Raw genomic sequence first — 21,566 nt, forward strand, 5'->3', positions numbered from 1 at the left:
CCGTCATTGTTAACTTATGTCCATTCTTGGTGTCATAGGATCATCGTTGCACAAGGTGAAAGAAGGAAAACACAGAACACGTCTTCAACGCCCCAACAGCAGACGAATAAGCGAGCTGAGTAAATGATGAATTCTCATCCCCACCTTACCTCAACTACACTTCCGCAACTAAAGAGGAGGCCCGCCCCCCCACTTAGCGTTGATCAGCGATTGGTTATTTGTTAAACGTGCCAGGTCTGAGCTCCAGTCCGATTGGTCATAAGAAAACAGTCACTGCTACTGCCTTCAGAAAACCGTCACATCCCGGCAACAAAAAGGCAGCTAGAGTACTAATTGTTCAGTTACACCAATACAAACAAACAAAAAAAAAAAAGTAAAAAAACACACTACTCTGTTTTTCACGTATTTTAGCTTCAATGGTAAACATGTGTCCTGATGAGGTCATTATTATCTTGTTTTGGAGGTGTGTGGGTAAGAGGTTTCCATGACATGAAGCGGTACTCAGAATTATATGGGGAAAAGAAATTAAGAGAAAGCTAAAATGTCATAAAGAGTTGTCCCCAATAACGAACAATTGAGTGTTATTTAATTATGAGCAACTAAAAATGCTTTAACATTTTTATTTTTAAATGAAATCACAATGTTGCTGTACAGCTCAGCATCAGAAAATATATAATAATAATAATATAATCAAATATATAACCATGGTGCCATATTGTTATGTTGTAGTAAATTAGCTAAAAATATTTTCAGTTACATAGAAAGAGAATAAACATCACATTTCTTTGTGCACTTCCATTCCATATACATGACAATCCACTTGGCAGCAATATTTAAAAAATAGAAAACATCCACCAAAATAAATGTTTATCCCCACAACAAAATGTACATACCTAGAAAAAAACAACCATTCAGGCAGGGAAAAATGTTCACCAACTTAAACTGCACAGCCTCACAAATTTACAGAGAGAAGCAAGAGGAAGAGAGTGAGAGACAGAGATAAAGAGAGAGAGGCTTTCAGTCACTAAGTTTCTTGTCACAGTGAACAAGAACAAGAGCAGTGAGTATAAAGACAAATATCACTCTGTAATAATTGATCAATGGCATGTTACTAAATCTATACAATTAAGTCATTCAATGTCCAGTACACTTGTTGCCGATGTACCATCCTCATCGCATTCTGATTATGAACCTTATCAGAAGAAGTGATCCTTCTATGATATGATATGCTGATATGCTAAATGGCATATGGCTTCACAGGAATGTCAAAAAACAAAACAAAACAGATATTCTCTAAAATGTGCATAAAACAACTGGGAATTATTTTCAGAAACATCATTGAGTTATTCACAGACACATGAATAATTGCAGCAGACATTTCCTGCTTTGGTCTGTGGAATGGTCTCTATACAATTTATCAATAACAAACAAATGCATTTTAGAGTACTTTGTTTTCATAGCAGCATCAACAAGTTGGAAATGTCTATAAATCAAAGTGCAGAGGTCTTCTATCTCTTTGACATATCTTCTGTGAAAAGAATGTTCAGAATGTTTTGATCATCACGACTCAGGATGATTCCTCATCTTCATCAATGTAAGGGATGTCCAGGTCGTCAAAGCTCCCTCTGAGAGTCTTGCTGCTAGCCTGGGCCTTGTCTGCTGAGAAGGAATTGTCTTGACATGGCAGGGAGCATCTGGGTTGAGTCACACCTTGTCTTTGTCCCATTGTAACCTCTTCCTGTTCATCCTTCGACTGAGCCATCAGACTTCTGACCCTCTGTACCAGGTCAGGATGCTTCGGGAGGCTGTTGGTTTCCTGGGTTTTTGTGTGCGTGGTCAACTTTACTGGAAGTACCACCAGCAGAACAATTAAAATACTTCATCAGACATATGAAAAAGAAGTAAGTGTAAAAATAATGACATAATTAAAATACGATAATTATTTTGTAGTACAGGTCCCTCCCTCCGTCCTCTCTTTCTTTCTGCATCTTTATCATTACATGATAGAATATACTGTACACTGTAAGAGGTTGTGCTTCTATAATCTGATGACAGGTGAATGTTAACAAGTGAAGTATGATAACTGTGTTAAATAACAGCGGGTGAGTGCATAGATGGCTGTTCACAGAACCTGTACAGTACAGTGTTCACTGACTGACCACAGCTTCAGGTTCCTCTAACACCTTCCTGTTCCCTAACTATGACTAGAGAATAGAGAGCTAGAAATACAGGTGGTTACTCTAAAACATTTACAGACTTTGAATGAATACAAGCCAATGACGGTACTAATTACTCGTGCTCTTGCCAAACATGAAGACGGCATTTTTTAAATCACCGTTTCAAAGGTGCTTTAGGGTTTCTACCTAGAGATTGGTCTATCTTTGAGACTCACTTGATTTATGATACCTAAGTTGAGTTGTACACCCAAATGAATGATGAACAGAAACAAGATAAATTTAGACTTTTACAGAAAAAAGAAGTTGAAAGTACAGAAGTTCAGAGATCCAGAATGTACGACAAGACCCACGGAGGCAGAAAATAACTTTGAACAAGAGTGATTAGTCAGTCAGAATTGCTGTACTTTTGTTTGTTCAAGAGAATTAGAAAAATACCTGTATGATTTATTGCATTGAGACCTCAAAGAAACATTAAAATGGAAGGAAGGCTGACCTTTGACCTTCTTTCTGAGTGTAGTCCTTAAAAGAAAGTATAAACACCTACTTAAACCAGCATTGTTCTTGATAACATTACGTTTGCTAAGATTAGTTTTGTTTAATAACAGCTCCATTAATTACGGCTGTGTTAATTCGTGGCTTGTTTTATAAACCCAGAGGAAGGTGAAAATACCTTACCTACTGACCTTCTGAATCCAGGCTTCTGAGACGATCCTCCAGGCTCTCTGTGCTCATTGAAGATGAGGAGTCCAGGTTGTCATTGTCAGAGTGTTCCTGCTCCAGGTCAGGTAACCGGCAGGCCAAGTCCGCTCTGAAATGACACATGAGAGTCATATTCAAACACAGAGGTCTATTCAAAGTAGGCTTTTTCTGATACCACTGGTTTCATTTTCTGATGATAGCCAGTAGCGTCACTAATACTTCTTGAGGTTGGGTTTCAATAAATACGCAATGAACCAGAAGCGTGGTGTGCGCAGTGTTCGCAGTGTTCGCATGCTCAGCGGGGATGTTAAGCAGGGAAATGCTTACAGAAAGTGATATTTTTTCTTCATTAACAAAAGGCTGTTTCAATCCAAGACCAATAATGATTGATTGTCATCTCACTTTTCCTGCTTGATGGATTTGATTCTTTCTATGAGAGTCTTTTCCATGTCATCAGTGTGTATTTCCTCTGGAGCAGGCAGCTCTGAAGGTTTTTCAACAACCTGCACACAGATCAGAGGCCTGGTTTAATAAAGACAGCTGCAAAAATCAGGAGTTTGTTTTTACTTACATTTTTTTCCCACACAGACATATGCTAATTGTTTGTTTTAATTGTTAATGTTACAGAAAGATGAACAATAGAAACAACATTTGCCTTGTTTTGTTCACTCACAGTGTTCTGCCTTTTCAGTTTGAGCTGATTAACAGCCAGGGCTTCTGCATATTCCAACTCCTGGATATTCTGCATCTTCTCTGTGTAGCGCCTGAACTGTTCTGAGATCAGCGTTTCCACACAGCTGCAGAAAACAGTGCCACACATGACAACATCAGTTATCTATTGTAGATAAGTAAAATAATTTAAAACTGCTCTAGTGGCCATGTTTTAATAAGAAGTTAAAAAAAATTGTCCTTGTTTTTAAGCCGTATCTGAGATCGGTGTGCCTCACAGAAAAGACACTCTGTAGTTGCTTTACTGTCAAGTTACAGGGTACTTGCCGCACATCGACTTACACTGTAGCCTTGCCTACATCTTTCATTCCGAGGAAGGGGTCGTCCACATCAGGAGAACGTAGGATACAGGGAGCAAACACAATAGCCAGGGATCTTGGGGACATTTTATTGTGCTCTTCTTCTTTTGCAACCCTGAAACAAAAACTGACAGCTCAGGATCTCAGTGGAATTTTCACTCATGCCTTTTGCCGTACACACAGGTAGAAGCAAACAACACAATACCTGACAAGATGAAAGATGAGTCTTTCTAACGTGTTGTAATTAGAAGGCGGAAGTTCATCAACCTTTTGGTAGATAGCTCTGATTCGCTCCGACTTCTCTGGTAGCTCTTAATACACCAAAAATATAGTGAGGTCAGAAAATTGAAAAAAAAAAAAAAAGTGAATAATATTTTTTATGAGAAAATCCACAGCTGTGTCTAAGCTCTCAGAAACGACGTGTCGGTTCACATTGGTACCTGTCAACTAAAGTCATCAACATTTCAAAACACTACCACTGACACTCCTATGTATTAATTATACACTCATATACATACAATCAACTGAATTTTGATCTCTGCACCCAGTTCATCCACATTCTGAACATTACAGATCAGTTTGAGGACCAGATTTCTACATCAACACAGAACCTGATCGACACCAATAGGTGAAAAAAATCTGATACCAGTCACTTGTCTGAGTGTAACCAAAGATGTATTCTAACTTCAGTTGGACAGAGTCACAAAGTCATTCACAGCTACTTAATCCCTCAGTAAAGATCAAGACAAAGAGCAGCTTCTTTAACACGAGATCTTCTGGACTTCTCTTTTTTATGTTATTTAAAGCTAACTCACCTGCAGCGCGCAGAAAGTCGTTGTAGAGGGAAAACGTCATGAGGGGATCGGGCAGCTCCCTGAGCCATCGCTTGACCAGACCTGTGATAGTGTGGATGGGGTAGTTGTCCAAACACGAAGGCTCGGGATCTGACGTCAAAAAAATGTTAACTTGACTTTTGCATTAATGATAATGGAGGTAGAAATCCTGTCCTATTGACTTTTTCATGACAATACATTATGTTTTGACCATGGCTGTGAAATGATGACAATTTTGAAAAGATTAAAAGTGTCTTACTGGTCTCCAGAATCTGGTGAAGCTCCCTGGCTCGACAGGCTGATCCAGACTTGCGGTAAATGCCCTCGGTGTAGAGGCCGTGGAGCTCCACATGCATTAGCAACGTCTCCACCACCTTGGGCACAGTGTTGGCTTTGCTGGTGAGGACACACACCTGCACTCCAAAGTGAAGTGAGCCAGGTATGCTGTCATCCTACACAGAAACACAGCATGTGTTAAGAAGACAGAGCTGAAGAAAATGAAAGACTGCGATGGTAGAAGATGCAAAAACATCTCTGTCCTTACCAGCCTGGCACATCGCGTTGAACAATCTGTGATGATTTTCTTCAGGCATTTCTTGTGACATATTAACTTGCAAGCTTCGGGATACAGTTGAGACTTGGTTAAAATATATACTTACATACTATTTCTTTTTTTACAGTATAGTGAGTGTTATAGTCCTGAGAACGTACCACTGCACATGTAAGCCTTCTCCATTCCCCAGATGTAGGAGCCACACAGGTCACATGACTGCATGATGTTCACCTGATACGTACTGAAGAGGTGATCCAGAGGATTATCAAGCTGGAAATACAGGTAAAACAAGGTAAACAGACAGATATTTGGTATAGTCATCATAGTTCATCACAAGGGAGCAAAGAAGAAGTGCAGTATATGATAGAGAACATACACATTTGTCCTTTTTCCTCATTTTCTTTGTCACTTTAGTAGCCTGTAAGAAGACAGATGTGATAATGAAGCGATTCAATGTTTCACTCTGAACCTTCATTGCTTTAAATGTCTTTATTTACCTTCAATGGTTCAGACTCGAGCCGTTTGATTTCACCTCTAATGAAGCCGTCCAGCACGGACTGGAACAGATTGACGACCAGTGAGACTTCACCCTTCTGCTTCACTCCTGCCAGTGAGTTCACTGTGTTGTGGTAGCCCTGCATCAGACCTTTGTAGGCGATTCTGGGCTTCTGTTTAACAGCCAAGTACACACATAACACTTAGTTACTTGACATGTTTACAAGCAGTTTAATACAAGGCTTTCCAAGCATTACTGTAACATAACACAGTATAAAAAGGTCAAAATGGTAAATAACAGTGTTTGGTCAGGATTGAACCATCTCACCTCAACAAAGTACATTCCTTTGATGGTCTCCCTAAACTGCATGGTGGCAGTGAGGAAAATGCTCTCCGTGGGTGATAGCTCTTTTACCCTTGACTGCAAGTCGTTCACCTGATAGTAAAGTAAAAATATTCATGAAGTTATTCTATGATTTAATAAAAGTATAAATTAATAAATATAATAACACAATAAATATTTTATCATTGTAGTTACAACTGCTACCACAAAAGCCTTAAAAGAGAATATTCATATTCATATATATTGCTGCTGTTCTAAGTTTTTTCTTCATTTGGTAGAATTCTCACCTGATTACCGAGGAACTCATCCAGAAGCCGTAGTTCTTTGGGGTCGGTGATCTCTCGGTCCAGAGACGTATTCCACTCGATTGCTCGTGTGGCCCGACTGATTCGAATGGTCGGATTTCGGCTGGCCCTGCCAAGGCTTTGGTTCGCGTGATAGGCATTAGTACTGTACCTGGGTAAGGTGGCTGTAGGTGGTGTACAAAGAAGCAGCATTATTAGTCTAACACAATAGTTTTTACCAAAATGTAAATTTGGTTATTTTGGTTGATCTAAGAGATTTTTCTTTTTTGTTTTTAAATAAAAGAGTCATGAGATAAATGTGTCTTTCACTGTAGTAGTAGTAGTTGTTGGTGGAGACAAATCCTCTAGATGGCAGTGTGTTTATCACAGTTGAATGTTGGTAGTAAACAGGCAGGGTTTTAATACACACAACTGTCATTTTGTCTTTAATGGCTACCATCACCAAATAAAAACACCATATCCAGAGAATTACACTGAATCACAGATACATAAAAATATTCCTACCATAAATCATTTGGAAATATGTGATTACCTGATTTGTCTGTAGGAGAGTCATTGCTTGAAGAAATCTTAGCGCCACGTCTCCTTAAAAATTTGAACCAAATTCTGCATGTAGAGAAAAAGAGGGAAAGTGAGAGAGAGAGAGAGAGGGAGAAAGAGAGAGAGAGAATTTATTTCCAATACTGACAGGCTTACATCAGACAACAACACTGGTAAAAAAATATCTGAAAATCACTTCAACTCCTTGGAAAACTAAATGAAGAAAATTACCTCTCAGGAGTTGTGACGTGTGATTGGTTAGAGCTCTCGTGCCCCGAGTCCTCATTTGTTGACCTGGCTGGAAGGCTGAACCTTGACCCGTCAGGCTCTGCTGGTATCTGGAACAGAAACATGGGCTTAGGTTGAAGCATCAACAAATGAATGGCCAAGTAAATAACTGTCCCAGAGAACAGTAGAGTCACTGATGTTTCCCCGCCATGATCTTCCGCCGCAGGCAACCGCGAGCATTTTGCCCCACAGAGCTGCCCCAGCTCCACCACCACCAGCACCACAACCCACAACCATGTGTCTCAAGAGGTCTTCCACCATTTCATTGGTTGCAAAACAACACGTGCAACATCTGCTGCTGGTACCATCTCAACAGTGGTGTTAATATAATACTAGTTTGTTATGTTTGGATTACTTTTATTTCGTTTTAGCCATGAATATTTTTCCCATAATATGTTAGTGAGAAATTCACATACATTTTTATATATATATATATTTTAGAAAGTGATTAGTTTCAAATGAGTAGTTCAAAAGTGATTTATACCATCATCTGGTGAAAGGGTTATTTTTTTATCCACTAATATATCACCATGTAATAAAACCAATTTACCATAGGAAATACATGTTATAAGTTATTGAGATCACCATAACCTCATGTACCCAGTGCGGGTGAATAATTAATAAGTGAATACATTTTTACATAATCACATTTAATAATCATATAATGTTTACACTAATGTGTTAGTGTATTGAAACAGGCTAGTGACATACATATAGAACCTCCTTAAAGTTAAAGTCTAGTCTGCGTCTTTTTTTAAGGTCAAGCTCATTGAGCCAAAATAACAAAAAGTCAAAAATGAGTGTTGTAATTGCCTTTTCCACTGGTTTGGAGATAAACGCTAATGAAATGCTGAGAAGTAACGCGACAACATTCTTTGACACATCATCCAAAGGAAGCATCAACATGCATAACCTGCATGCAGAAAAGCGTCATCTTGGCCTGCATGTCCCCCTGGTCAGTACCTTGACCTGGGATTCGAAGGCCCGGACGTCCATACTACTGGCCGAGCTCTTCATGCTGGGCTTGTGGGGGCTCATGGGAGGCAGTGGAAAGCTCCAGTACTCGCTCTCCTTGGAGCCCCCAAAGTTCATCATCAAACCACTGCGGCCGTAGGCTAAACGCCGTTTGCGTCTCGGCTTTCTCCGGAGTTGCACCCTGACCTGATTGGGCCAGGAGAGGTGGTGAGGCAGAGGCTGGGAGGCCTTCTTTGTTACCACGTCATTGGTTACTATCCATTAATGGTTAGACTTACAGAAGGTCTTCATGTACAGTTAAACTTAGGTTGTCTTGTTGCTAAAAAAGGACACTCTACACACTATAATCAGGAGCAGAATAAAAGATCGACATAAAAGTAGTATACTTTGGCGGATGAATCATTAAGACAATTCTCACCTCATTGGCAGACGGTGAGCTGTCAGAGCCTGATGAACTGATTCTGGAGAGTTCATCTGCAGACATGGACTTCCCTTTACGGCTGTAGGACATTAAAAAGGTAAAAAACAAACAAACAACAATAATAAGTTATAAAATAACAAAAACTAAGACATTTTATAATATTACAAAACTAACAAATGAATTCAGACATTTTTTAATATTACAAAACTAACAAATGAATTCCGTGAATTAAGTTGTGGAATTAATTAACTATACTGCATATATGAGTGTGTGAAACACAGACGTGTACATAAATAATAGGGATTAATCCACAACTACCTTATGATTAATCAGAATGAAAACGTTTCAGAGTACATTTAGATGTTGAGAGTCACTCACTGAAACTCATCTTTCCTGTTGACTGTTGGTCGGAGTCTCTCTGGACTTGAATCATCTGTTGGGTCGCCCTCACTGTGCCTTTCTCTCCACTTCTCACCCTTTACCTTCACGCCCACAGTATCATTGAAGAGCTGAAGTGAGCTGCCATTTGAAGGGGCGGACGGTTGATTCTCACTGCCAACTTTGGGGCCCAGGGGAAAGGAGAGGGGTCTGTTCAGGGGCGGTGGGGATCCTCTACCGTCTCTCTTCTCCCTGCTGCGGTCCCTCGGTGTAGACTGCCTGTTTACCAAGTCCAACTGTTGGGGAGGGTTGGGGCTCACATCCACTTTGTGCTGCCTTTTTAATCCTTTTTTTGTCAGGCTGTCATTACAAAAAAATATGTTGGAGAAAAATCTGTTAACTTGTCCTAATAAAATAAAAATATAATTTGACTCTTTTGAGTCAAGCTTTCCAAATATTAGAGCATTGAGGTCTGTTGTTGTTAAACTGCCCTCATTACTATATCAAACTCTGTAGAATGACTTTTATTCCCTTTAAACAGAGAAAATACTACATAATATGTTTTTTGCGTTTGTGGAAGAAATCAAGTGTTCAAATGTCTCCTTAAATCCAAACTGTTGGAATATATATATTTAAATATTTTGTTGGAATCTGATGATCCCTGGGGAAAAGTGTTGAATTCCCCTAATATCTACCATGCTCACCTGTCTCTTCCTTGTCGGCTTGCAGATGACTCCTCATCCTGCTTATGTTCCTCACTCGACCTCTTCAGGGAGGTTCTCCAGGCCATCTGAATCACTGTAGCAGCTTGGTTCTGCTTCTCATAGAACTCACGCCAGCTTCGCTGAAACAACGTTATATGTTGATTTAATAAATGTTTTTGATTCCTAAACAGTCTTTTTCTTTTCATTGTGAAATTTACGCAACTCAAGAAATAACATATATATATTTTAAATACCTGTATGGTGACTGTGGCATCTTTTCTACGCAAAAACTGCGACCTTATCAGACAAGCACGAAACCAGCGCTGCAGAGTGATGATGTATCGCATCACCTCTTTGTTAAGAGTGTCTTGGAGCAGCTGCTTTCCTTCTGCCTTAAAGAACACCTAAATCGATCAAAGTGGCATTGTGTTGAACAATGATAGCTCTAGAATGTTAAAACAAACAAACCAAAAACAGCATATTCTCAAACATGGTGAATTTGATTAACCTTGTTTTTTCCAATCTGGTAGGTTCTTTTATCCAGCTCCAACTTCTCAAACAATTGTCTAATTTGTTCAGGAGTTGCAGTGGCCCCTTTTGGGAATAATATCCTGAACTTTGTCACAAATTCCTGTAATGAAGAACACAAAACATAACAGTATAAACTGATTTTTTTGGCAATTCCTTGTTGTCATTTAAACAGGTGTCATTTTTTATTCTATATTATCTTAATAATCTAAACATCTAAAAATCAAGTATAAATACCCGTGGAATTGAAATCTTACCAAGAAGGTGTACTTGTCTCTGTAGCCGGACCTCTGGACATGAACCATCCGCAGCATGTCCATTTGTCTGACTTGCTGTTGCACTAGATCATCATCAAAGTGAAGCTCCCGCTGTGAAAAGTAAAAGGTCTTAGTGAGGAACTGAGTTATTCTTCCCAAAAAGAAAAGACGTATTAATCAGGATAATGCCAAGGATATTTTCCAGGCGTCATTTTACCATTTCAGCATTTGAGCGAATACAGCAAATAAAGAGAGGCTCTGCTTTTTTAATTGTCTCAATCAGCCTTCTGAATGAGGACTGTGGAAGAAAGAAAATATGATTTTCTGTTGTTAAAAATGTTACACATTTACATTCAATGCACAGCTGTTTTTTCACATTCACTTCACATTCTTTTTACTTACTTACTTTTCTAGTATCAAATTATAAAATTGAAAGTAGATTAGAACACTTGCCAAGGATTAGAATTTCTGGGTTAAAAGGATAAAAAAAGAACCAACCTGGAACTGAGCACTAACTGACGATAGCTTCATTGTGCGTTGAGGGTGGAAGAAGGATTTGGTGGTTTGATCATGTGCAGTGAGACCAACAATATGTTGAAGTGAGCGCAGGTCCATTAAGTTCTGTTTACGACATGAGTAACAAGATACTTCTTAAATGTTTACATCTTTAAACCTGAAAGAAATGAATCTTCACACTGCGTAACTGTCACTTTACCTTTGGAATTAACTGCTTCTGTCGACCACCTCTGCTTTTCCTGTAGGTAACAGTCAAAACAAGTCAACAGGCTGGAATAACTGAAAAAGGATCAGGGGATCGTGATCGTGACCGTGACTGCATTCTCACTTTCTCCTTTCATAACTGGCAAATATATCCTCAAATACGTCAAGCGGATGTTCATCAGAGCGATCAAAGGAGAAATCCAGAGTGAGGCTGTTGCTGTGAAGACAAAAGGCAGACTGTTAATCCTTTGATCCTTTGATCCTTTGATTGTGCACAATGTGTTTTTTTTCAAATATTTGTGATTTGATTTCATGCAAGTCTTTATATTTATATTATATTTATATTATGAAAACAGAATAATTTTATTCATTCATTACTTATTAAATTATTTATTATATATTATGTTTATTTATGCAATAAAATTTCTGTTTTGTGTTTTTAAAACAAGATCAACGAACTGAAGACCCAGTGGTTGTTGTTAAGTTCAACCTTAACCTTAACCTTAGTCAGGATGTTTGAAAAAATCAAATAGAAATGCTAGTGTTTGGTAGATGTACCTGGATAATCGGTCCAAAGCACTGCTCCGCTGCTTCAGCTCTTTCAGCGATTTGCGAGAGCTCCGTCTGTCAGCCACTGTAGGGACAACACAGCAGTGATCATGAGTTGTTATCAGCCAACAGCAGCTGTAGAATACAGCGGCTGAGTGGCTCATTCAGAAGAATATGTCTTCAAATCGTCCAAGCATAAAAAAACGCCAGGAGACCCGACCAAGGCTACATACGTAATTGTGCCCGCTGTCGTCCCATGTGTTTGAATACAGCGAGAATGTGAATGGTGGCTCTGAGGACTCCCCATCTGAACAGCGCCTGTGGGCTGGCAGTGACCAGGTGATGCAAGAAAGTCAGCTTGCTGCTCCGTAGCAGGGATACGACCTCAGGACGCATGTGCTCCACATTTTTGTCCATGAAATCCTGAAAAAGAACAACAATCATGATTCATAATCTATGCATTTTGCGAGGTTCCACATTCCTCGCATGTATAGTGTGTTTTGTTTGGGAGGCAGTCGTACTAATCATTCACTAAACCCGCATAGATGTCCTGGGTTTTCCCACACAGCTTTATCTAACAAGGTCAATGAAGGTTAACAGTCTTTTGCAGGGCAATGACAGATAGGAGGTTTGTTGGAGACATAGTAATTCATGCCACAGAATGTGTGGGTGTTTGTGGTGTTAGAATAATACTCAACCTTGATGTGATACTCAACACTCCCGGCAAAGTGTTGGATGGTGAAAGTCGGCTTTGTTTTGGGAGATGGTACAAAGAGTGGGTTGTCCCGATGCTGCTGATTGAGTCTGTCCAGCAGAGTTTCATCTGTGGCCTCAGGGAGGCTTAGGAAACACAGAGGGAAGAAGACCCTGATGTTAACATGTGATACCAGGGGAGGAAGTTCATTCAAAAAAAGGCTGAGAAACTAAGATCATATTTGTGCTTTACACAGTTTTTTTCCTTATCATAAATATTTTTTTAACGTCAATGAATTATGTATAGTGTATAATATAATACCATATTAACAAACAGATTACAAACATGTAAAAATCTCAAAATAGGTTGACGACTTCATGACAATACTACAATACTATAACTGATACGACATTATATACAATCCGACTTCATGACAATACTAAATATACCTGATACGACATTGTATACAATCAACCCCTTTGATTTTTAAAAATCCATTTGAAATGCTCTGTGTGATGGACGCAGGTGAAGTTGACACACTTGCTCTCGATGTCCAACAGGTCAAAGACGCCGGTTGTTTTCCCACTAATCAGCTGAATGCAGTCACTGTTATCATTGTAGTCAACAGTTTGCCAAGCGATGCCTTCTGACACATAGTCTTCCTGGGATTAATTCAAACACAATGACATTGTTACTGGGGTAACGTATAATTTGGACATTTAGGCAATTAGACAGCAGACAACAATTATTATGATTATTATTATTATTGCATTATCAAAAATGAATAAAAAGTGGAATGTTTATGACTGAAGGGCAAACACTTACTTGCTGTTTCTTGAAAATGTGATGTTTGATGTAAAACTGCAGTTTCTCATTAGCGTAATTGATGCACAGCTGCTCAAAACTGTTTATCTGCAGGTTCTCGAATCCAAACATATCCAACACGCCGATGGACAAACACTGCACCCAAACAGCAGACAAAATAACACGGTTACAGCATAGTGACAGCATCGGTACAGTGACACACTTTTTGCCTTTGTTATTAGACAAGACAGAAGACGGTGAAAAGAGTGTGACGGGAGAACCATTGTTATCCAAGTTAAAACATACAGAGACTGAGTCCTCCATGTCTCGTCGGTTGAACATAGCATGGTTGATGTGGAGGATGATCCAGTCGAACAGAGCCGAGTACAACGACTTGGCCATGGAGTCCCGCATTTTAGTGGCCTGTGTTCAGAGAACAAGGGGAAAAAAAAGTTCAAGAAAGTGATTTAAGATAAACTTTGGGTTTAATCCAAAAAATAACTATATATTGTAATTCTGAATTAAATGTTTATTTTCCAGTATTTGAACCATCTACATCTGGTATATTTCTTCATTACCTTTTGTAGTGTGTATTGAGACTCAGTGGTTGCGTTGCGTGTCACTGTTTTCCTCGTGGTCAAAGCTTTCACTAACATTTCATTTTTCACCTAGAAATAAGAAAAATCATAAAGAAATAAACCCAAACATTAGAAACATAAATAGATGAAGAGGTTGATGAAGTGAAGGTCATGTGGTCACTGGACATGATGGCTGTTTGGTGTAGAAAAGAACAGTGTAACTTTGGTGAAAACAAACCTTACATGCCTTTGTCAGACACTCACTGGACATGATGGCTGTTTGGTCTAGAAAAGAGCAGTGTAACTTTGGTGAAAACAAACCTTGAGCAGGTCGCAAAGTGTCGACAGTACATCAGGAGGTCCGACCCCCAGGGCTTGACCCTCCTCTGTGATTGTCACATTGCCCAGATGGAGAATGGCAGAGAGGATGGAAAATATGCTGTATGGAGAACACAGACCCACAGAGACACATGTACACATCAGACATACAGCACAATGTTCTAGTGGGGGTCGCAGCCCTGTCTCAGGGAAGCAGCTGTTGGAACAGTTGCAACAGTTGCAACAGTTGGGTGGCAGTTACAGTGCTTTGAATTAAGTTTAACTGAGGTTTAAAGCAATAGTTCTGAATGTGTCCATGACAGGAGGTTTGTCCTTGCTACAAAATGGGTCAGGGGGCCGGGGGCTGCAGCAGGAACAGTACGGACTACACCGATGTCAGGGACGTTAACATTTTGATCCTGCCGACTGATTCTGAATCTGTTTCGTTGTCTTGGATTGTCATCTACAAGAACGCAAAAGTCGAGTTTTAACCAATCATGTTATGTTTATAATTTCTTTTACAGTGTGCAAAAACATCTGCCCAGGCTCTGCAGGACAGGTGTTTGCTGATGAACAGATTAAAAACGTGCGCTGCCTGAGCTTCTCTGTGCATGTCGTGTCCCAGGGCCGTCAGGCAGGTGCTAACAAACTCACTGCATTTCTTTCCAGTTTGACTGGACATGCTGTGGCATGTCACTAAAATGCACAGAGAAAGAAGAAGCTCTTTTTTTTCCTTTAACAACGTTCAGTTAGGTTTCACAACAGACTGTCTTCCTGTAGTTTTGGATTTGAACATTTACATTAACAGGACATGGATTTGGTCAAACTGAAGAGAGCTGCTGACGTAATAACATTTCTGTAATTCACGAGGAGAGAGCGGATCCGAAACTGAGACAAACAGTAGGAGTTTTTAAAGTTCATCATGGATGAAAAAGATCTTTGTGTAAACATTCATTACTTTCAAACATTAAGGACCAATCAGCTGCAGCTAATACCAACTGAACGCCCAGTCATCCTTAACACACTTCTTTTGAGAATTTATTTTCCACATGTTTTTTGATACTATATAAATGACTCATTAAATCCAGTTGTTTGCCTCCAAACTGCTGTTTTGACTCACAATAACCATAGTTACCGTTTCTTGGTGGAAGCCAGGAAACCGACCATTTCCATTGCTTGCTGTAGCCTTTTGTATGCCTGCCTAAGTTTTTCCTCATCATCTACGTGGAGGTCCTGCTGCAGAACGAACAAGAAAAAAGACATTAAATATCACCATTGAAAAACTGTCCTGAATGTCCAAATAATAGATAGGAAATAACAACAGAATAACAATATTATAAATAGTAATTATTTTTTCTACTGTGACTATTGCATATACAATGTCTGCAAAAAGAATCCCCGGACACTTCCAACCTAACAGTTTTATATCTGTATCATTGTACAGTAGATGTGGCTGCAGCCTGGATGCTCTTTTGACGTGGGATACAAATGTCTAGAATGATTCTAGTTTTCATAAAACCTACAATTTACTCTTAATAGTTTTTACAGTTGACCTGTTTCTAAACATCAGTTGACAGGTGATTCAACAATGTAAAGCCTGTAGATTAGTTACCTGTTTGAGGTAGAGTAATTTACTCTTAATAGTTTTTACAGATGACCTGTTTCTAGTAGATTAGTTACCTGTTTGAGGTAGAGATAATCCTGTGGCTTCAAGAGATGAAACGCCTCCTGTTCGTCTTGGCACGCTCCCGCCAGCAGATAGTAGAAGACGTGGTAGTTCCTGCAGGTCAGAGGTCAAAGGGTAAACATATACAGTACAGTGCATTAGCTGTGTTATTGTGTAACAGTACATCAAGTTTAAAGATGTTTTATTTTATTTATTTCATTTCATTTTTTACCTTTCTCTTTTATGTCTAGAAACCAGTCGGGACTTTTCCAGGAGGTATTTCTCTACGGTTGCCCTGCAGAAACAAGCAAAAAAGGAGTGTCAACAAAAGTTTCGAGGATGTGGTGGTGAAGTTATAAACACGGACCACGCAGCCGTACCCTCTGATGACGCCGTTCTCCAGATAGTTGAGCTGAATGAACTTCCCAAAGCGGCTGGAGTTGTTATTGTCTGCAGTCATAGCATTGCCAAAAGCCTGTTTAAAACACAGGAAATGTGATTTGAATAGTCTGCGATAAACACAACTGACAGCGTGTTTATCACAGGCCCGGGAACCGAGACTTTAACACTGCAAAGGTCTGCAGCACAAGGAGACCAGACCAGATAAATCAGTTCGTTTGTACATGGCATGGCTTCTATAAGCAAACGTAACATTTTACTCATACTCCAAACCGTTTACTTGTGTCATATTTGCACAGATATATTTGTATTTTGATGATTCAGTTTGTAGCAGAGCAGGAACAAAATGTGAACTGTAAATATAATCAGGATTTTCTTTTCTCCAGAGTGTGGAAACATCTGCCACGGTAACCAGGTTTCCCACAGTGTTAATAAACTATTTATCAGGCAGGGTTGTACTGCAAGTCAAAGGTTACACTGGATTGCAGTAGCATGACAATGTTTTTGGCTTGAAAAAGCTTTTTCAGTCTCCACGGGGTTAACAAGCCTTGTCTCACTGTGGACTTTTTTTTTTGCATGTCTAAAAAGAAGAATAACTGACATGCTGTAAGCTGACAGTGAGTTAATAGTTAACTAGCTCTAAATACCAAAACACCTTTTGGAATCCACGTATTACTATGTCGTACATTTGGTTACGACGGTTCACTTTCAAAATCTGCAGCGTAATATCATCTTCAGCAATGCAGTCGGACCAGGAGACCTAATTTAGTGGAGGCTTCAACTTCAGCTCTGATCCTCTGGATCAGTGACTGTGTCGGACCAGTCTCACTGAGTGCAGCGCAGTCAGTAGGTCAACAACTGACAAGCCGACTGACACGACTGTCACATAATAATGTTGGCGACAACTGCTTGACAGATGTTTGAAATTAGCCTAAAATAATTTTAAAATAATCTCTTTCACCAGCGTCAAAATACACAGTAATGGCTACAATCCATCAAGTCTGTGAAGCAACGTTTTTGTTGCCTAAAAAAGCCTAATGAATTTTCTAACACAAAATTCCAAACTGAACCCAGCTCAGCTCTGCTCTTCGTTCCGTGAGGTCATGCCTAAACATGTCAGAGTAACGCCACAGTCAGTGAGAGAGCCCAGCACGCTGTACTGAACACATACCAGCAGGTGAACCACCAGGATGTTCTTTTTAAACAGACTGAGAATACTCAGTGAAGGGTAATGTCATGTTTTGATTTTGAATTCCACTGATTAAGGTTATCATCAGTTGAAACATGACAAGAATGTGGAGAAAACTTAGAGGAGGTTTTCTGGGCAGGACAGAAACAGGTGGTTGCCGTGTCCCAGTTTCAGTTCAAGCCTATGACGGACAGAAATACAAACAAAATTTGTGTTAGAAATTTCACTGATCATACAACCAGTAAAGATAAGGATTTTTTTTAAATAGTGACCACCGCAGTGATAGTCATATTGATATATACTGTATATAAATCACTACAAAAGTGAATTGTTGTTAACAAGGAGAAGACAGTGTCTTGACTGGATAATAGGTCTACAATAATAATAGATGCTCTTCTCATACCCAAACCTTTTAACCTTTAACCTTTAGGATCGTCCCAGACTCCGTCTCTCTGACACTTTCAGTATGACTTTGCTTCTGTCATTACTGCTTTGCTTTCTCCATCATTGTTTCTGCTAAAAAGGCATAAAATTCAAATGCAGAACAAACGTGCAGCCTCGACTTCTGCTTTCCATCGGAATTTCCAACAGTGAGATTATTCCCATCTTTTTATTACGACACAAAAGGAAGCAGGCAGTCTCACGTGGACGTGCAGAGACCTGCTGTAGCTGATGTACTATTTTAACCACGTCTTTAGTTCCAACCACTGAGTAATGACACTTTCAAATAGAAGCTTGTACGTAGAAGGTGTCCCTCCCGCCCCCATGTTCTTCACGTCTTGTAATGACTCACATTAATATCAATAACACACACACACACACACACACACACACACACACACAAAGAGACCTTTCACCATAGACAGGACATGTTTTTTCCAGTTATCAATCCTGATCTACACGTGATACTTCCAGGGAATTTTGATCATGAAATTGCAGGATGCTGAAGGCTGTGCTTTGTTTTCAAAATGACAGAATAACAGCACAGAACAGCATATGATCTTTTCAGGAAAGAGAGAAACCAAAAGAGAAAGAGAAAAACACACACACACACTCAGACACACACTCAGACTGTTTTTTTTTTCCAGCAGACCTGCTGAGCCTGTTTTAACACGTTCCTATTTCTCTTTCTGCTCCCACAGACAACGCCCTTCACATTCCCCACGGGGAGCTCGACACCCAGCCTCCTGATCAGCAACTAACCACCAGCATCAACTATATAATCATTTAGCAACATGACCCGGTCAAAAAATGAACTAGCCTGCTGCATCATTTGTTCCATTAATTGCCTCAAACACATCTGTTCATGACAATATATCCTGGCCTCTGGAGATCGGTACCAACATTAGAACAGTTCACGGTGAAGTAAAGAAAACAGGTTTAAAATAACTTCTACAACCAGTTAGTCTAAGAGGAGCTGTTGCAGGACGATGCCTCAGTTTTCGGTCTCTCTGCTCAATGTCCTTCAACGTCCTAAGTCCTAAGAACAATATTGTCTCAGGAAAATCGATGTTCACTTATACTTTTCATCTAACTTGGTTTCAGGTCAGCTTTGTCAGGTCAGCTCAGAGGGGTTTTCTAATGGACATTTAAAATATAAAGAAGAAACCTAAATGATTTGCTGGGACTTGGAGTGTATTGTTGATGTTTTTGCCAATGGTTGCTCCACAGAGATGTCAGCAACATTGTCATTAATTTAGTCAACTAATGCAGACACGCTCAGAGGTAATAATTTTCATGTTTTTTGCAATTCAAATGACTCATTATAGGACAACAATGCATTCTCTTCATTGTGACAGCTCACCTCTGCACACCACGAAATGTGACCTCTGACTCTAACCCATCACCTTAGAGAGCAGAGGGCACCTCAAGCCATGAACCTCAGTGGCACCTGGTGGAGTCGTACCTGCGACCTTCCAGACCCAAGTCGCTTCTTTAACCCTCAGGCCACCACTGCCCCTACTGATATCAGTCTGATACCTGATTTTCTACTCCTGCATGTTGAGGTTGATAGTGTCCCTGTGTGAAGCATGTTGTGCAAAGTTAAATTGAGCATTTTGGCATCGCGGAAGTATCGGATCGGAGCGGAAGAGCTTTAGTTGTTTGTTTTTTTCAATGTTGGTCCCTCAGTATGGAGTCGAGCCATCCCTGGTTAAAACCTGAAAAAACAGTTGCGTAACTCACTCTCTCTATGAATATTTGAATGATATTAAATGTAGCACTGAGAAAAAAACTTATTCAGAACAGTGATTATGGCAAATCACAAGTGAAACATGTACTGTGAAGTGAATAGTTGTAGAAGCTGCGTGAAAGACTTAAAAACTATAGATATTGATGCATGTGTAATTTGATCCAGATGACAAAATACTAGAAAACTGAGACTGTTTTTTGCCACTGGTTCAGACAGGTACCATCCTTACCTCAAGCACTGGTCCTGCCCCGAGGATGGTTCTCTCCAGGCCTGTGGAGTAGGACTTCTGACTGAGTGCAGTGAGACAGTGGATGAGATAGCTGCTGCTTTCAGTCTTCCCTGAGCCACTCTCCCCACATATAACAATACACTGGTTAATCTGCCGGTTGAGCATTGAACGAAAGGCCACGTCTGCTATTGCAAATATGTGGGGGCTGAGTTTGCCCAGTGGCTGATTATCATACATCTTCACGTACTTGGGGTTGTAGTAAACAGGCAGATACTTATTGGGATTGATGGCGACGAGGATGTTACTGATGTAGGTGTAGATTTTAAGTCTGTAGAAACGCTGGCGTAAAGTCTCTAGGATGCTCTCCTCAGTCACAGTCTGGAGGTTACACAGGTCATCATATTCTTCACTGTTCTCTCCTGTGTCCTCTCTGTTAATGCCCTGCTGCTGGAGAATGAAGTGGTACCCCTGACCCCGGGGATGCCACCTCTGCGCTTCTGGTGGCCACAGCAGAACACGCATCAGCGGTGAGTCACCGTCGTCCAGCGGCTGCTCTTTCTCATGACACTTCCTCACCTCCAGCAACGTGTACTTCTGGCAAGGTTCTAGTCCCAAAGTGACCACGGCGTTGTGGATAACCGACTGTGCTGTATCCCTGGCGCTGACCTGCAGGGGACAGTAGGTAGCTGTGTCCTGGGACACCCTGGGATAGATCTGCACGACACGGTCCTTTCCATTTCGGTCAGAGGCCCTGGCTCCATCCATCATGCTTGTTCTGATGTACGAAGGCAGCCTTCAGCATTACTCACTGATCCAAATCTCTGCCTCCACCCACTAGAACGAAACCAGAACAGGTCGGGACCTAGTTAAGTTCTTATTATGGAGACTGAAGGAGACTCATAACAGTATAGAAGAATGTGTACATGCAGTATATTCAGTTCAAGACATGTCCATCACCAATATCAACATGTGTCATGGATTAAACGTAGGGGTAAGGTTAAGGTAAGGTTTTTTATATTATCTACTAACTGACAGAATAAAGTACCAAATCTGGACCCCCAACACTCCAGTACTAAGACACTGCACTAGCTAAAACCATCATCTTGTACATAATGTATGGGACTTTCCATTCAAGCCCAACTTATTAACATTTTGAAAATACTGTACTGTATGATGGGACAGAATGTTTAGATGACATTACATTTAAGTCTCTCACACACAAACACACACGGGAATCACCCTCATCTCTTCATACCACCGTTAAACTTCCACATGTAAGAAAACCACACGATTAAATTATGACGATCAGTAACAACTCACATTCGAAACACAACGGCTCACTCCATTCTTAAATCCGTGCAGTGTGTTGACAGAACGACTGGTCACCTCCAGCAGACAGCGTCCAATCCTTAACACGTCAGAGGTGGAAAAAAAGTCCTCACCTGAGCTTCCCTGTAAACATCTACAAAGGTGACTTCCAAATGGTTCCCGAGCGCAAAAGTAACTAAGTTATTTGTCGGTGTTAAAATGGGACAATAACGGTGGAAATTCACTGTTGTGTTTAAAATATCAATGCCTCTAACGTTTCCTTCTCCTGTCTCCTACGCTGGCGAAAAGTTAAGCTCGAAAGTACTTCCTAGATACACACACGCGTAGACACACGCACACGCCTCTCTATACTTGTCGACTCTTTAATATTTTTATA

General features: G+C 40.2%; 1 protein-coding gene across 3 annotated transcripts; it reads right to left on the reverse strand.

Annotated features, from left to right (window-relative positions):
* Positions 1 to 373: 373 nt before the first annotated feature.
* LOC103396461 (myosin IXb) lies at positions 374 to 21,518 on the reverse strand. Of its 3 annotated transcripts, none has more exons than XM_025066201.1 (40): positions 21,182 to 21,517; positions 19,862 to 20,695; positions 16,234 to 16,328; positions 16,086 to 16,148; positions 15,868 to 15,967; positions 15,323 to 15,420; positions 14,191 to 14,308; positions 13,870 to 13,959; positions 13,598 to 13,714; positions 13,313 to 13,447; positions 13,028 to 13,149; positions 12,492 to 12,633; positions 12,027 to 12,216; positions 11,803 to 11,878; positions 11,369 to 11,461; positions 11,240 to 11,279; positions 11,023 to 11,145; positions 10,742 to 10,822; positions 10,525 to 10,635; positions 10,248 to 10,370; positions 9,994 to 10,143; positions 9,740 to 9,879; positions 9,036 to 9,395; positions 8,655 to 8,736; positions 7,205 to 7,311; positions 6,966 to 7,039; positions 6,416 to 6,597; positions 6,114 to 6,221; positions 5,788 to 5,958; positions 5,667 to 5,708; positions 5,449 to 5,560; positions 5,282 to 5,355; positions 4,997 to 5,189; positions 4,720 to 4,848; positions 4,110 to 4,215; positions 3,888 to 4,019; positions 3,550 to 3,673; positions 3,279 to 3,379; positions 2,861 to 2,985; positions 374 to 1,845 (listed from the first exon to the last, which is right to left on the reverse strand). In XM_025066201.1, exons 2-40 carry the CDS (start codon positions 20,627 to 20,629, stop codon positions 1,568 to 1,570), a joined length of 5,475 nt encoding a protein of 1,824 aa, XP_024921969.1. In that variant the 5' UTR covers positions 20,630 to 20,695; positions 21,182 to 21,517; the 3' UTR covers positions 374 to 1,567. The 3 variants fall into 3 exon arrangements, with proteins under 3 accessions (XP_024921969.1, XP_008332776.1, XP_016897954.1); XM_008334554.3 differs by having other exon boundaries at positions 375 to 1,845; positions 15,323 to 15,423; XM_017042465.2 differs by having other exon boundaries at positions 1,709 to 1,845; positions 2,853 to 2,985; positions 15,323 to 15,423; positions 21,182 to 21,518.
* Positions 21,519 to 21,566: the final 48 nt, after the last annotated feature.

The sequence above is a fragment of the Cynoglossus semilaevis genome, chromosome 20 (assembly GCF_000523025.1).
Source record: "Cynoglossus semilaevis isolate Cse_v1.0 chromosome 20, Cse_v1.0, whole genome shotgun sequence".
Lineage (NCBI taxonomy): Eukaryota > Metazoa > Chordata > Actinopteri > Pleuronectiformes > Cynoglossidae > Cynoglossus > Cynoglossus semilaevis.

Coding starts and splice junctions, on each gene's coding strand:
- LOC103396461 (XM_008334554.3), bottom strand. CDS start 20,629: ATGATGGATGGAGCCAGGGCCTCTGACCGAAATGGAAAGGACCGTGTC. Junction 8,737..9,035: donor AACAGGAAAGATGAGTTTCA/GTGAGTGACTCT, acceptor AATGTCCTACAG/CCGTAAAGGGAAGTCCATGT. Junction 5,959..6,113: donor AAGGAATGTACTTTGTTGAG/GTGAGATGGTTC, acceptor GCTGTTAAACAG/AAGCCCAGAATCGCCTACAA.